Source organism: Podarcis gaigeae, assembly GCF_964106915.1.
Source record: "Podarcis gaigeae genome assembly, chromosome: 3".
Classification (NCBI taxonomy): domain Eukaryota; kingdom Metazoa; phylum Chordata; class Lepidosauria; order Squamata; family Lacertidae; genus Podarcis; species Podarcis gaigeae.
In genome coordinates, this window is record NC_139680.1 from 65,375,849 (window position 1) to 65,387,827 (window position 11,979).

Here is an 11,979-nt window from a genome sequence, read left to right on the forward strand (position 1 = left end):
GCCCATAAAAAATAATGAGTTCAAACCTTCCCTTTCTGGAACAGTTAGCGAAGTTCCTGTTCAGTTAATTTATTTGCTAAAGGCAAAGAATTTGTGCCGTAGACTAGGCAGTATAAATGCAAGGATGTGACTCCACCCTGATAAGTCCTGTCTGTCTCCTTTCTTAAACTGGCATATATCCAGATACAGTTGTGTAAAAGAAAGAATAATAATAGATGTTGGGAGAGTCTTTCCGATAATCTTTGCAAAACACTTTCTTCTCCTGTAGACTTTCTTAGTTTAAGTTCAATCTCTGCTAGAACTAGAGATTTGATTGAAAATATTTCCTAGTAATTTTTATAATGTAGTTATTGAAAATGGAAATACTGTTTCCCCACCCCCTCCCAATCTGCTTTGTCCTGGACAGAAACATCCTGATTTGGGTATACAGGCAACATTTTACATAATGAATGAAGCTAAAGCAATTACTTTCCATGGAAGAACATTTTATGCACAGAGTAGTCTCTTGATGCACTGGTTATGGGTGGTCTCAAGGTGAAGTTCTGAGATCATCTACCCTTTATGATCAGCTCTTGCACTAAGGGCATGCTAATGTGTTTTAAGCATTGGCTTTTGAAAGCCTAAAACATTATGCATTAATAACTAAACATGGTTTACTTTAAGGAGACCAGGCAGTGGCTCATCATGGTTTGGATGCAGCAAAAGTGCTCCTATGCTTTAAAAAATTAGTATAGATCTTCTAAAGGAAGTAAGTTCTCTTGAACTGAGCAGGGCGTATGTCTCAATAACCATATTTAGAAATGAGCTCTCATTGTTCTTTACTCAGATGCAGTCAACTCTCAAACTGTCACAATACAAATTTGTATTGATTTAATATAAAATCTAACTGCTGTTGGTTCTGTAAGCCTTACGTTTGAGTTTCTGTTAAATTTCCAAGATAAGAATATAAAATGGTTCTGGGGTTGTATAATAAGAGTGCATGTTATTACTTCCCACAATGCATTCAGACATCCACTTTGCCTTACTGGAGGGATGGAGGGAAGTCAGGGTAGGAGGGGGTCTGAACTGACACTAAATACCCCAATCCTTGCAGAAGAAAATTTTGGTAGTTGGAACAAGCCCTTATTTTTTTTGTCTGAAACTCCAAAGACTGATTTGACTTGTGTGTTGTGGATAGAAGCTGCCTACATATTACCAACAGGGTTGGACGCATGCATGTGCAAAGCCAGCAAGACAGCCGCTCCTTCCCTAACAGAAATGTCCATAGGAGCAAGGATATAGTACTTGCCCCTGGGGCAGGGAGTTTGGATGATTGAATGGAAGCAAGTGTCCTATCGTTTGCTTTCCTTCATTTTTGTGCCAAAAAGTTGTGGGGAGATTGGTCTTGGTAGACATGGTACACGCGGGTGGCGCTGTGGTCTAAACCACTGAGACTCTCGGGCTTGCCGATCAGAAGGTCAGTAGTTTGAATCCCCATGATGGGGTGAGCTCCTGTTGCTCTGCCCCAGCTCCTGCCAACCTAGCAGTTCGAAAGCACACCAGTGCAAGCAGATAAATAGTTATCGCTGTGGCGGGAAGGTAAACGGCGTTTCCGTGCGCTGTGGTTTCCATCACAGTGTCCTGTTGCACCAGAAGCGGTTTAGTCCTGCTGGCCACATGACCAGGAAAGCTGTCCATGGACAAATGCCAGCTCCCTTGGCCTGAAAGCGAGATGAGCGCTGCAACCCCATAGTCGCTGCAACCCCATAACCGTCCAGGGGTACTTTACCTTTACCTAGACACTTGCTGTGTGCACTTATCTGAACACTATACCTGCTCCCCTTTCTCTGCTACCAATTTTCACAAGTCCAAGCTTTAGTGGGAATGCAGTGCTGAACTCAGTTCTTGGGACCCCTATGGAATGAAGGAGGCTGCTTGTGTTTCCACTAGATCTTTAGGAAAATAAATGCGCAGGTGATAAAAAGTATTCTTGTTTGCATTCAGAAAAACCTTTATACTCTCTTGGCCCATGACCACTTCTTTTGAAAGCTGCCTTGAATCCAGCAACAAGCAGTTCTGTTCCAGTGCAGTGAGGAGCCAAATCTAATCTGAAATGCACCGATCACCCATTTATGTGTACCTTGTTTTTAGAGATCATATCTCTCTATATGACCACTATATGACACACAGTTCTTCATTGATAGTGGAGAGTAGTAACTCTGAAACACTACAGGAAGAGGAGCGATTAGGAATTGTCAGCGTTCGCATTATGGTTCACGAATGGCCGATGGCATCCAGATCCAACTTGCGATTGATTGTTGTTCAAGAGGAAGTGACAGAAATTGATGAAAAGCGGGTAAGTCATACCACTTTAAATTATTGTATTTGTTGGCCAGTTTTTAAATTCATTGGAGCACCTTGTTCCACCGCGAATGGGTAGTTTAGTTGTATGATTGATATGATACGGTGTCCGATGTTTATGCTATTACAGTGGTGCCTCGCAAGACGAAATTAATTTGTTCCGCAAGTTTTTCCTTCTTGCGAGTTTTTCATCTTGCGAAGCACGGTTCCCATAGGAATGCATTAAAAATCAATTAATGCGTTCCTATGGAGACCGCTTGCCAGGCTGGCAGTGCGGAGAAGGGCTTTTCTCCCCACCGCAAGCCTTCAGCACAGGTATGGGAACAGAGGGGAAGGCGCAGAGGGGAAGGCCCACATTTTGAGTTACATAAGCAGCAATAAATATCTTTTAAAATATACATAAGTCAAAGAACTAAAAACCACAAAACAAATAGGATTTAAAAAGAAACCATAACACCACAACAATATATAAATATATACTGTATATCATCACCAAACAGGGCTTTCCAGGGACAGGAAGAAGACAGGGCTCATCTAGACTGGGACCCATTGGAAAGCCAGCCCTGCTGCTGTCACGTAATGATATTGACCTAATACCTGTTAACAGAATTTCTAGTACACAGCTCTTTTCAACTGTAGTCTGATCTTATTGTAAAATCCACTCCTGTACTGCAGAAATTAATGATTCTAATCAAGAAACTGTCAAAAGAGACACTCTCTTTCTTCTTCTTGTTGCCACACACATTCTTGTTGCCACACAAATTTAGTAACAGTGCTTTCAAAGAAAAAGGGTTCTGAGTTCTATAAAAGTGACAAAACTCTTCCTCTCAAATAGTTCTGGTATCCTGGTGATTTACTTAAAATGTATGGTGTTTTTAAATTTTCAGCAAGAGATAACTTGCCACACCCAGTTGAGTATTGTGTACCACTGTGTACAGTACAGTACCGTTTACAGTTATTCTGTGTTGTATTGTGTTTAATGCTCTAATTGTTTTATACAATATGCTCAGAAATGTGAAATGAACTAAGTGTGAAGTGAACTACTAGGTATTTGTTTGCTTCAACTCTACTGTTCAATGCTCAAGTCTAAGTTTCAACAGAAGTGTCAGTGTGGATATGTAATTCTTGATCATGTCAGCATTCCAGCTTGGGCACCTGAAAGCCTGGTAGAGGGCTGAACGATAAAACTTACATCAACAAACGGCATCCTGCTACATTCCTCTTCATTGACATGTCTCTAAATTGTTAGGGTTTAGCACTAACAATTTAGTCAGATTGGATTCCACCCCCCCTTCACAACTCATCATGTCAGTGTTGGCATCAGGTAGTATGATCTGAATTACTAGTGACAAAAGGGCAGGAAAATAAACAAAACAGTTCTGTAATTAATATATGACGGTGCTCTAATTTTGGTGCCAAGACTTATTCAGTGAGCACTCATGGCATCCCATCTCCTCCTAAAGAGTTAATAGATTGGTGATTTGTTTAGAAAGTTTTGTTTTCTGAATTCCAGCGTTAGAGAACTTTCCCCATCCAGTTGCATTCTATGCATAATGGGGAATTGTTGCCCAGTAAGTCTGTGTTGTGTTATTTTTAGCACTCCCATTGTTTTATGCACTACACTCAGTCTGCTGCTTATTTCTGAGTGTGATAAATGCAGCCATTAGTTTGTTTAAATACATTTTTTCAGCTGAAGAGTAGGGTAAAAATACTTCAAAATACATATGCCTGCTCTTTCTCTTCCCTTTTAAGGGAGAACCAGTCAGGATATGAAGTACAATTACTGAAGCTGAAATAACAGCAACAGACACTTTGGAAACAAGTTCTACTGATTCAGAGTCATTTGCTTCCTATTAACCACACTTGGTAGAGTTTACACATCATTTATTAAAGATTTCTCATTACCATACTATTCCAGGCGACGTGATTCACAAGAGGCCTGTCTCAGTTTTATCCCCATGGACTTTTGTAAATTGTACCACACTGTTGCAAGCAACAAATGGCATAAAGACTTCACAGCAGAATGACAAATTCTATTCTGCATTGAGTTCAGAATGTGGCATATTACAACAAAAATCCTACACCTTTATAGTGACAACTTGGGGGTGGGAAACACCTTGAGGCCTTGGTAAAAAGCCCCTGTGAAAATCAGCCCGACACTTGGTGGCAACTGAAAGGGAAACTTCATTGTTATGAGTGATCAGAAAAGGGAACTTTGTGGGGCTGTATGTTAACATAACCATAGAAAAGCTCAGGACGTTACTGGTTCAAATCCACACAGAGGCAGAAACCTTTTAGGGAGATGGGTGCAGTCCAGGTAGGTCGGAGAAGCACTGGTGTCAGCAGCTCTGAAGAGCTGCTTCCAGTCAGTATTGACCGAGCAGTTAACATGCTACTCTCCATATGCCATGGACTATAACTTCCAACTTTCCTGACCATTGGCCATGCTGGAGCCCAACAACATCTGACGCATAGCTGTCAACGTTTCCCTTTTTTAAAAGGAAATTCCCTTATTCCGAATAGGATTCCTCGCAAGAAAAGGGAAAAGTTGACAGCTATGATCTGACAGGCACTATGATAGCTGTAAACAATACTGAGCTGGATGGACAAATAATCTGACTCAGTATAAGGCAACTTATACTATATATTTTTCCAGTTTCACAGAACTGAAAATAAAAGGGTGCCATTATTTAAGTCTCTGGGATATTCCTTCCTTATCTGAGTGCAGTCGTGGTCGTAGAGGGTCCTGTGTATGGATTAGAATGAAGGGGCAGATTCCTTCCATCCCATGATTTTGGAACTCAGGAGGCAGAACTTTCCAGGAATTGATGTGTTCATGGTCAGTCATGTCCACGTATGGGAGCATCATTTGGAAGGGAGGGGGAAGGAGCAAGCCATTCATTCATTCCCTCCCATCCAGTCAAACAGAGGCAGCTCCTTTCTTCATCAGTTAGGCCACAGCTAACAGATGCTGTTCTGTGGATAGTTCTATTAGCCAGATGCACGAAATACTAGCATTGAGATCATCAGATGAAACTGACAGCTCATACAGGAATTAATATTTGGCACAGAATTATTCGTGATTCTCTTCTTCAATTACTTTAAAACAAAACAGCATTCCCATACCACATGACACTGCTGCTTTTTCATACTTCCCCACATTGGCCCTCATTCTAGAGAGATGATGTTCAGCATGTTTATGTTGTAGTGGGTAGGCCCCATTTCCTGGTAATGTTTTAATGAAAGATTAGGATCATGGGTTTGTTGGCTATTTGCAGATTAGTTGCACTGCAGAAAGCTTGTTGGGGAGACCATGCATTACAAGGAACACAAAATAACTTTAGCTAGGTTTTAATAACAAAAACAAAAACTTTTTTTACATTAAATATATCAATAAGCATAACCCAACCACCAGGGTACTGAGAGAGCTAGGTGCTGCTCTTTATATACTATACCCAATTGCTGACACAGCTTAATTAACAGAACTTAACAGCACCTGCTATACTGCTTCACAGCTGTAAAACTAGGTCACGTTATTTGCTCTGACCCTTAAAGAAATACACATCTTGTGGAACAATAATGAACCTTCAAATTTCAAGAGACAATTCAACAGGGTTGCTCTTTAGAAGAGAGTCGATATCACATTCTGCCCTTCATCTTAATATCTCTTTAGTAAGACTCCAAAAGGGCTACAGTGAGTGGAATCTTTATTTAACGAGGAAGAACCATGGTTCACTGATAGAGCATCTGCATTGCTTGAAAAGGTATGAGGTTCAGTCCCCAGCATCTCCAGTTTGGGCCGGGAATGGCTCCTGCGTGAAGAGTGGCTACCGGTCAGTGTTGACAATACTGCGCTAGATGGACCATTGGTCTGGCTCAGTATAAGGCAGCTTCCTATGTTCCTAAATGAAACAGACTTTTCATCTTGGCATTCTGTTTATCTTTTATACACCTGCCTTTTTATTTTCACCATTTCAAAAAAGCACCTACCGCTCTGGTTTCAAGAGGATTGCTCATAAATAGTTATACTACTCTTTTGCAGGTTCAGCAAGATGAAGTGACTGAAATAGACATCTTGGTAAAGGACTTAAGAGTCCTTAGGCACTCAAATTACACTGTTCCTTTGAAGGAGAGCATGCTGTATTCCATCCCCAGAGACAACGATATCTTGTTCACACTTCCAAACATTGCAGGAAAAGGTATGCAGTGATACTGATCTCTGACAAACCGGTTTGACTTCTTCATTACAGAAAGTGTTGCCATAATTTTTTGCCTTTTTATTTAAGTTTTCCTGTATTACTTTTCAGTATCCATACACCGAAAGGGAGAACATCCAATCTATTTTAAGTTGATTGATTTTAAAATGTCTATAGGCTGCTTTTCCGATGTTCTAAGTGGTGTGCATCATTTAAGAACAACTTGGTAAATGAAAGCAGCAAATAATGATAAAACAATCCCCAAACTAGTGAATCAGCCAAAATGCCAGATAAGAAGTCTTTCAAGTCTTATGGGAAATGGCCAGAAATTGACTCCTCAATTTTAAAGGCAGGTCAAATTTGTTTGTTTGTCATTCTTTTTAGTATGTTGTATTGTGAAACAAAATGCACAAGTATATTTGGATATTCTCAAAATGTAGCATTACTTTGTTATTTTGCTTGCTTGCTTTCCCCTGGAATTATCTATGGAGGTGGGGAGGCATCTACTTGTTAAGCTAACCTCTTTCTTTTCTTTTTAAAAAATAGATATTGAAAGCCCACTACAAACAACCAGTCACTACCTTCTAAGACAAGTAGAAACTACAGTGGATGAAGAGACAATGCCTGGCAAGTTGCCAGAGACTCCTCTCAGAACAGAGCCTCCATCCTCTTATAAGGTCTTTTCTGTTACTGTTACACCACTATTGTAGGGTGGGGCATTCTCGTGAGACATTCCAGGAGCCTAAATTATGTGGGGGACAACAAAACAGCAGGGCAGAGTACTGCTGGGACAGAGGAAACTGCTCCCTACCCTTTCCAAATAATATCATAGAGTTAATTCTGATTGCAGAAGGGACTTCAACCCAAAACCCCAATGGTAGGGAAGGCCAAGAGCTGGGCATACATGCACCTTTCAGATATGAGAATTCACAGTGCCCGAGGCCAAGCTTGTGTGTTCTCAGCTCCTTTCCTCCAGGGATATGAGAGCAGAGGTGCCTTTTTTACACATTCAGCTGAACTCTTACTGGTTGGGAGCATGGCCTGTGGGCATGGTCTTCCTCCTGCTCTACAAGATGATTGAACATATGTGATGTTCATCAAGGAGCTGAATGTTTCTTGCCTGTAACTGAACACAAAATAGAAATGTTAATTTAAACATGAAAAAGAAAACATGAAACCAAACTAATAACCAAATGTATTATAGTCAAAATTGTGTGCAAAAAAGACATATATACCTTGAGCTAAAATGTATTGGTATTTGTATACTAATTCTAAAAGTTTCAGATCCAAGATAAGCAAATTAAAAGTTCCTGGAATTAAAGAAAAGCATATATTTAAAACATAGTTAAAATATGAGAAACCTAATGGTGATAATCTATTTCCTACTCCTGGGTATAAAAATCCACAGGCCCCTCTTGGAGTGGTGTTAGGGAAAGGTAAAGGGACCCCTGAGCATTAGGTCCAGTCGTGACCGACTCTGGGGTTGTGGCGATCATCTCGTTGTATTGGCCGAGGGAGCCGGCGTACAGCTTCCAGGTCATGTGGCCAGCATGACTAAGCCGCTTCTGGCAAACCAGAGCAGGGCACAGAAACGCCGTTTGCCTTCCCACCGGAGTGGTACCTATTTATCTACTTGAACTAGTGTGCTTTCGAACTGCTAGGTTGGCAGGAGCAGGGACCGAGCAACAGGAGCTCACCCCGTCGTGGGGATTTGAACCGCCGACCTTCTGATCGGCAAGTCCTAGGCTCTGTGGTTTAACCCACAGCGCCACCCGCGTCCCTCTTGGAGTGGTGTTAGTCTGCATCAAAGAGGACATTACATATAATAAATTTAAAATCATAAAAGAAGAAATCCATTCACAGAAATACCAGGCCTCCAAAATAATATATTATGAACATGTTATTATGCTCCTGACCAAAATTCTGATGATGATTTTCAGACAGACAAGCCGGGTAGGCAGCCAAAGGAGAAACTATTGTGATAATGGACAACTTAAATTATCCTCACTCTGAGTAAATATCAGGTCATAACAAAAAGACAAATTTCTAGATACAATAAATACTTGTGTCTCAAATTCAGCATTTCATAATCAGCTTGCCCAGAAAGTGCAGTAGCGTGGCATTCAGTTTCAGAAGAGGAAGTGTCTAAAAATGAGAGGTTAGTTACAAAGGAAGTTGAAAAATTTCTGCTTACTGCTGCAGTCCCCAGAGCCATTTTCCATACTCTCACCAATGGTCTCCCAAGTCTCTGGAACAGATTTTTGAGGGACATGGCAGGGTTATAGAGAGAAGAAGTAAATTGGTACAAACGACTTCTCCTCTTATATAAACAGACCACTCTGCTAGATCAAAAGCTGTTCCCGTATCACCCAATAATTATAACAGAGTCAGATAAAAATGTACAGGTGCAAACGAGTCCAAGGGAACGGCAGTGTGGTTAAATAGCAACATCAAGGAAGCTGTCAAAGGCGAGTTAGTATCCTTTTTGAACAAAGGAGGGAAACAAAACAAAATTGGCTGAAGCAAGTGTAAATTTATGAGGCAAGCACAGAAGGAATTTGAGAAGTTTCAGGCAACTGGGGGTGGTAGAGGGGAAGAGAAACTTTCCTTCCATGATCTTCTTTTTGCTCACTTATCTTAAGATCTAAGTATCTGTGTGGATTCAGCATATATATCATGTGCTGAAGGCATAGAAGAGGAAAAAGCTGCTGCCGCCAGGCTGTGCTTGCAAACTTCTCCTCTAAACTGGTCACTGTTGGATAGAGTGCAGGGTTAGAGCCACCAGTCTGATCCACCCCCGCTAGTCTTGATTTCTCAACGGGATGTGAAATATGCTTTGTTAAGAGTGACTCATGCCCACCTTTTACTGTCAGCCCACTGTTTATTTATCAGTAAATAAATAGTGGTTGAGAGCTAAAAAGATCATTTAAATTGTAGCAGTTGGGCTTCCGAAGAGGATCTATGGTCTGAGATTTGAAGCAGATATACCACCTTCTGTGTTTAGTGGATCAGGGCATCAGTGATGGGTATTTAACTGGCAGTATTGTTGCATTTGCAGGTGATGTGCCAGTGGGTGGAATACCTGAGAAAAGAGCTCTGCAGGTTCTGGCTCCAGTCCTTTCCAGTGTTCTTTGATCTAATGTTGGTCATTGTTGTTGGAGTTGTTGGAGCAGCTTTAATCATCAAAGTCTTAAAAGTGTTTTGCCCCTCATGTGAACCCAGGTAAATGCCTTTCTACGTTTCATTCTGTAGAAGCAAACTGTTACTTCAGAAAAAAGGAGCTTATTTCTGACTACTGTTTTCTTTCCCTGCTAAAATTCTAGTGAGCATAGTCCAGTTCCACAAATGTAGCTCTCCTAAAATATTATAATATATTGACCCTTTAAAAACCATTCTTCTGTATTTCAGGTGCAGCTCTTTTGAACAGTTGCCCTTCCTAATAGGCACTATAAATATAAATGTAGAAGACAAACTTTTTTTAACAGTCTTAGCTTACCATGCTTACATATCTGTTGAAGTAAACTTGTTTTTGTTGTACAGTTTTCAGTTCTGAAGCTGAAATAACACTGTTAAACTGGGCATGACAACTGGTAAGAAAAACCTTGAATTTCTGAAGTCTAGATTTTAATGACTACCTGCTTCTTTTTCAGGGGAGTCCTTCAGGTTGATCTCAGTGTCGTCCCTGTGGTTGGGATCAGCTTACTTCCAGATATTCCAGAGAAGACAGATAATATAGAGGAAAAATGTATTTAAACACATTCACCTTAATTGTATGAATTTGTTGACACGGTATTTGACACTTGATTCTTAATATATTGTGTACCCTTTCCTATACAGACTATGAACTATCAATGTTTTAAAATGTTTTAAGAGGCCCCAAAGACTACATCTCCACTTCAACCACCTTAATAAGTTATTGACAGAAGGGGAGGGGGATAGCAGTTTCCTTCCATAAGGACTTCAGCAAGTTCTAACTTCTATGAAGTAATTTTCCATCTCCTCATAAAATCATCCCGACTACACTGGTTGCATGAACCTGCCACACTAATCTAAATAACCTGCTGCCTTGAAACATCCTGAGATTTCAGTAATGATACGTGAACATAATTAAGACTGCAGCCTTAAGCTCCACAGAGCAATGAAAATAAGTGATTAGACCCCAGCAACATGGAACAGCATAGACAGAATTGTACACACCTGTGAGAAAAGGAAAGCTAATTTAGGCCTGCTGTCCTTAAGCGTGCCTTATGGGAGAGGTCAAGAGATAGCTTTCATCCTGCTCTTACAACAAATTCAGTATTGGTGCAGTGCTTTTTGGTGCATGAAAGGCAATCTAACATTACAAGCACTTTATTCAGTCATTTTTTTAAAAAGGCCTCTTCCCACTAAAAGTTGTGTTTGTAAAACTGTACTTCTTGAAGTTGCAGTACAGTATAAATGCCTCTTACCCAAGACAAAATGTCTTCAAGATCCCGATTTACTAAGAATTGTTTTACATATGGATTTGTACGATCACAGCTTTACAATAAATCCTTATCTGTTGAGAGAAACTGGAGGCCTTGTATCATTCATGTCTATCAAGGACAGCAAGGCCCGACCCTTGCAAAACAGGTTTGCTTCGTATATTTTACAGGGGGTGGTTTATTTCACAGAGTTGCTACACTACCCTTCAGCATTACTGCTCCGAACATGCCTAACAAAAACACACCAGATGTATTTAACTGCTTAGAGGCGAAGAAAGCAGCAATGTAAAATAAATTCTCAGCAGCAGATAAAAAACCCAATCACAGATTTAAAAAGCTTTAGGATTGTGTTGAAAGGATGTGGGTGGCGCTGTGGTCTAAACCACTGAGCCTTGGGCTTGCCGATCAGAAGGTCGGCGGTTTGAATCCCCGCGACGGGGTGAGCTCCCATTGTTTGGTCCCAGCTCCTGCCAACCTAGCAGTTCGAAAGCACAAAGTGCAAGTAGATAAATAGGTACCGCTCCGGCGGGAAGGTAAACGGCATTTCCGTGCGCTGCTCTGGTTTGCCAGAAGCGGCTTAGTCTTACTGGCCACATGACCCAGAAGCTGTCTGCGGACAAACGCTGTCTCCCTCGGCCAATAGAGCGAGATGAGCGCCACAACCCCAGAGTCGTCTGTGACTGAACCTAATGGTCAGAGGTACCTTTACTTTTAGGATTGTGTTGAGTGTTGCTCAGCTGACCATAAGGAATCTGTCAGCAGAATAGGGAGGGAAGCAGCATCTCCTCCCCTGCACATCCCTCCTAAGTTAGTCTGGAGGGCTGGGGACTTTGCAGAGCAGATTTGGAGAGAGGAAGGGAAATTGCTTTGCTCCTCATTCTGCTGCTGGAAGCCTTACATTCAGCCAAGCAACACCACTGAATACAGCTGAATGATCAAATGCTACTTTGGGGGCTCTTTCTACAGCTGAAAGATGGCAC

At 41.1% G+C, this 11,979-nt stretch overlaps 1 protein-coding gene and 1 long non-coding RNA gene across 4 annotated transcripts in view; one reads left to right on the forward strand and one right to left on the reverse strand.

The window, feature by feature from the left end:
* GINM1 (glycosylated integral membrane protein 1) overlaps positions 1–11,086 on the forward strand; it is a 785,919-nt gene extending 774,833 nt beyond the window's left edge. The window contains exons 2-6 of one of the 3 annotated variants that reach the window (XM_083731836.1): positions 216–2,335; positions 6,383–6,539; positions 7,083–7,213; positions 9,595–9,758; positions 10,187–11,086. In XM_083731836.1, coding sequence (XP_083587962.1) covers positions 2,093–2,335; positions 6,383–6,539; positions 7,083–7,213; positions 9,595–9,758; positions 10,187–10,289 — 798 coding nt within the window. In that variant the 5' untranslated portion in view covers positions 216–2,092 and the 3' untranslated portion in view covers positions 10,290–11,086. Of the gene's footprint in view, positions 1–215; positions 2,581–2,650; positions 2,772–6,382; positions 6,540–7,082; positions 7,214–9,594; positions 9,759–10,186 lie in introns of those variants that run through there. The other 2 variants (XM_083731835.1, XR_014562445.1) reach the window with 2 other exon arrangements.
* LOC310841277 lies at positions 5,676–7,960 on the reverse strand. The gene is made up of 2 exons (XR_014562459.1): positions 7,772–7,960; positions 5,676–7,662 (listed from the first exon to the last, which is right to left on the reverse strand). It is a non-coding gene; the product is annotated as an uncharacterized lncRNA (long non-coding RNA).
* Positions 11,087–11,979: the final 893 nt, after the last annotated feature.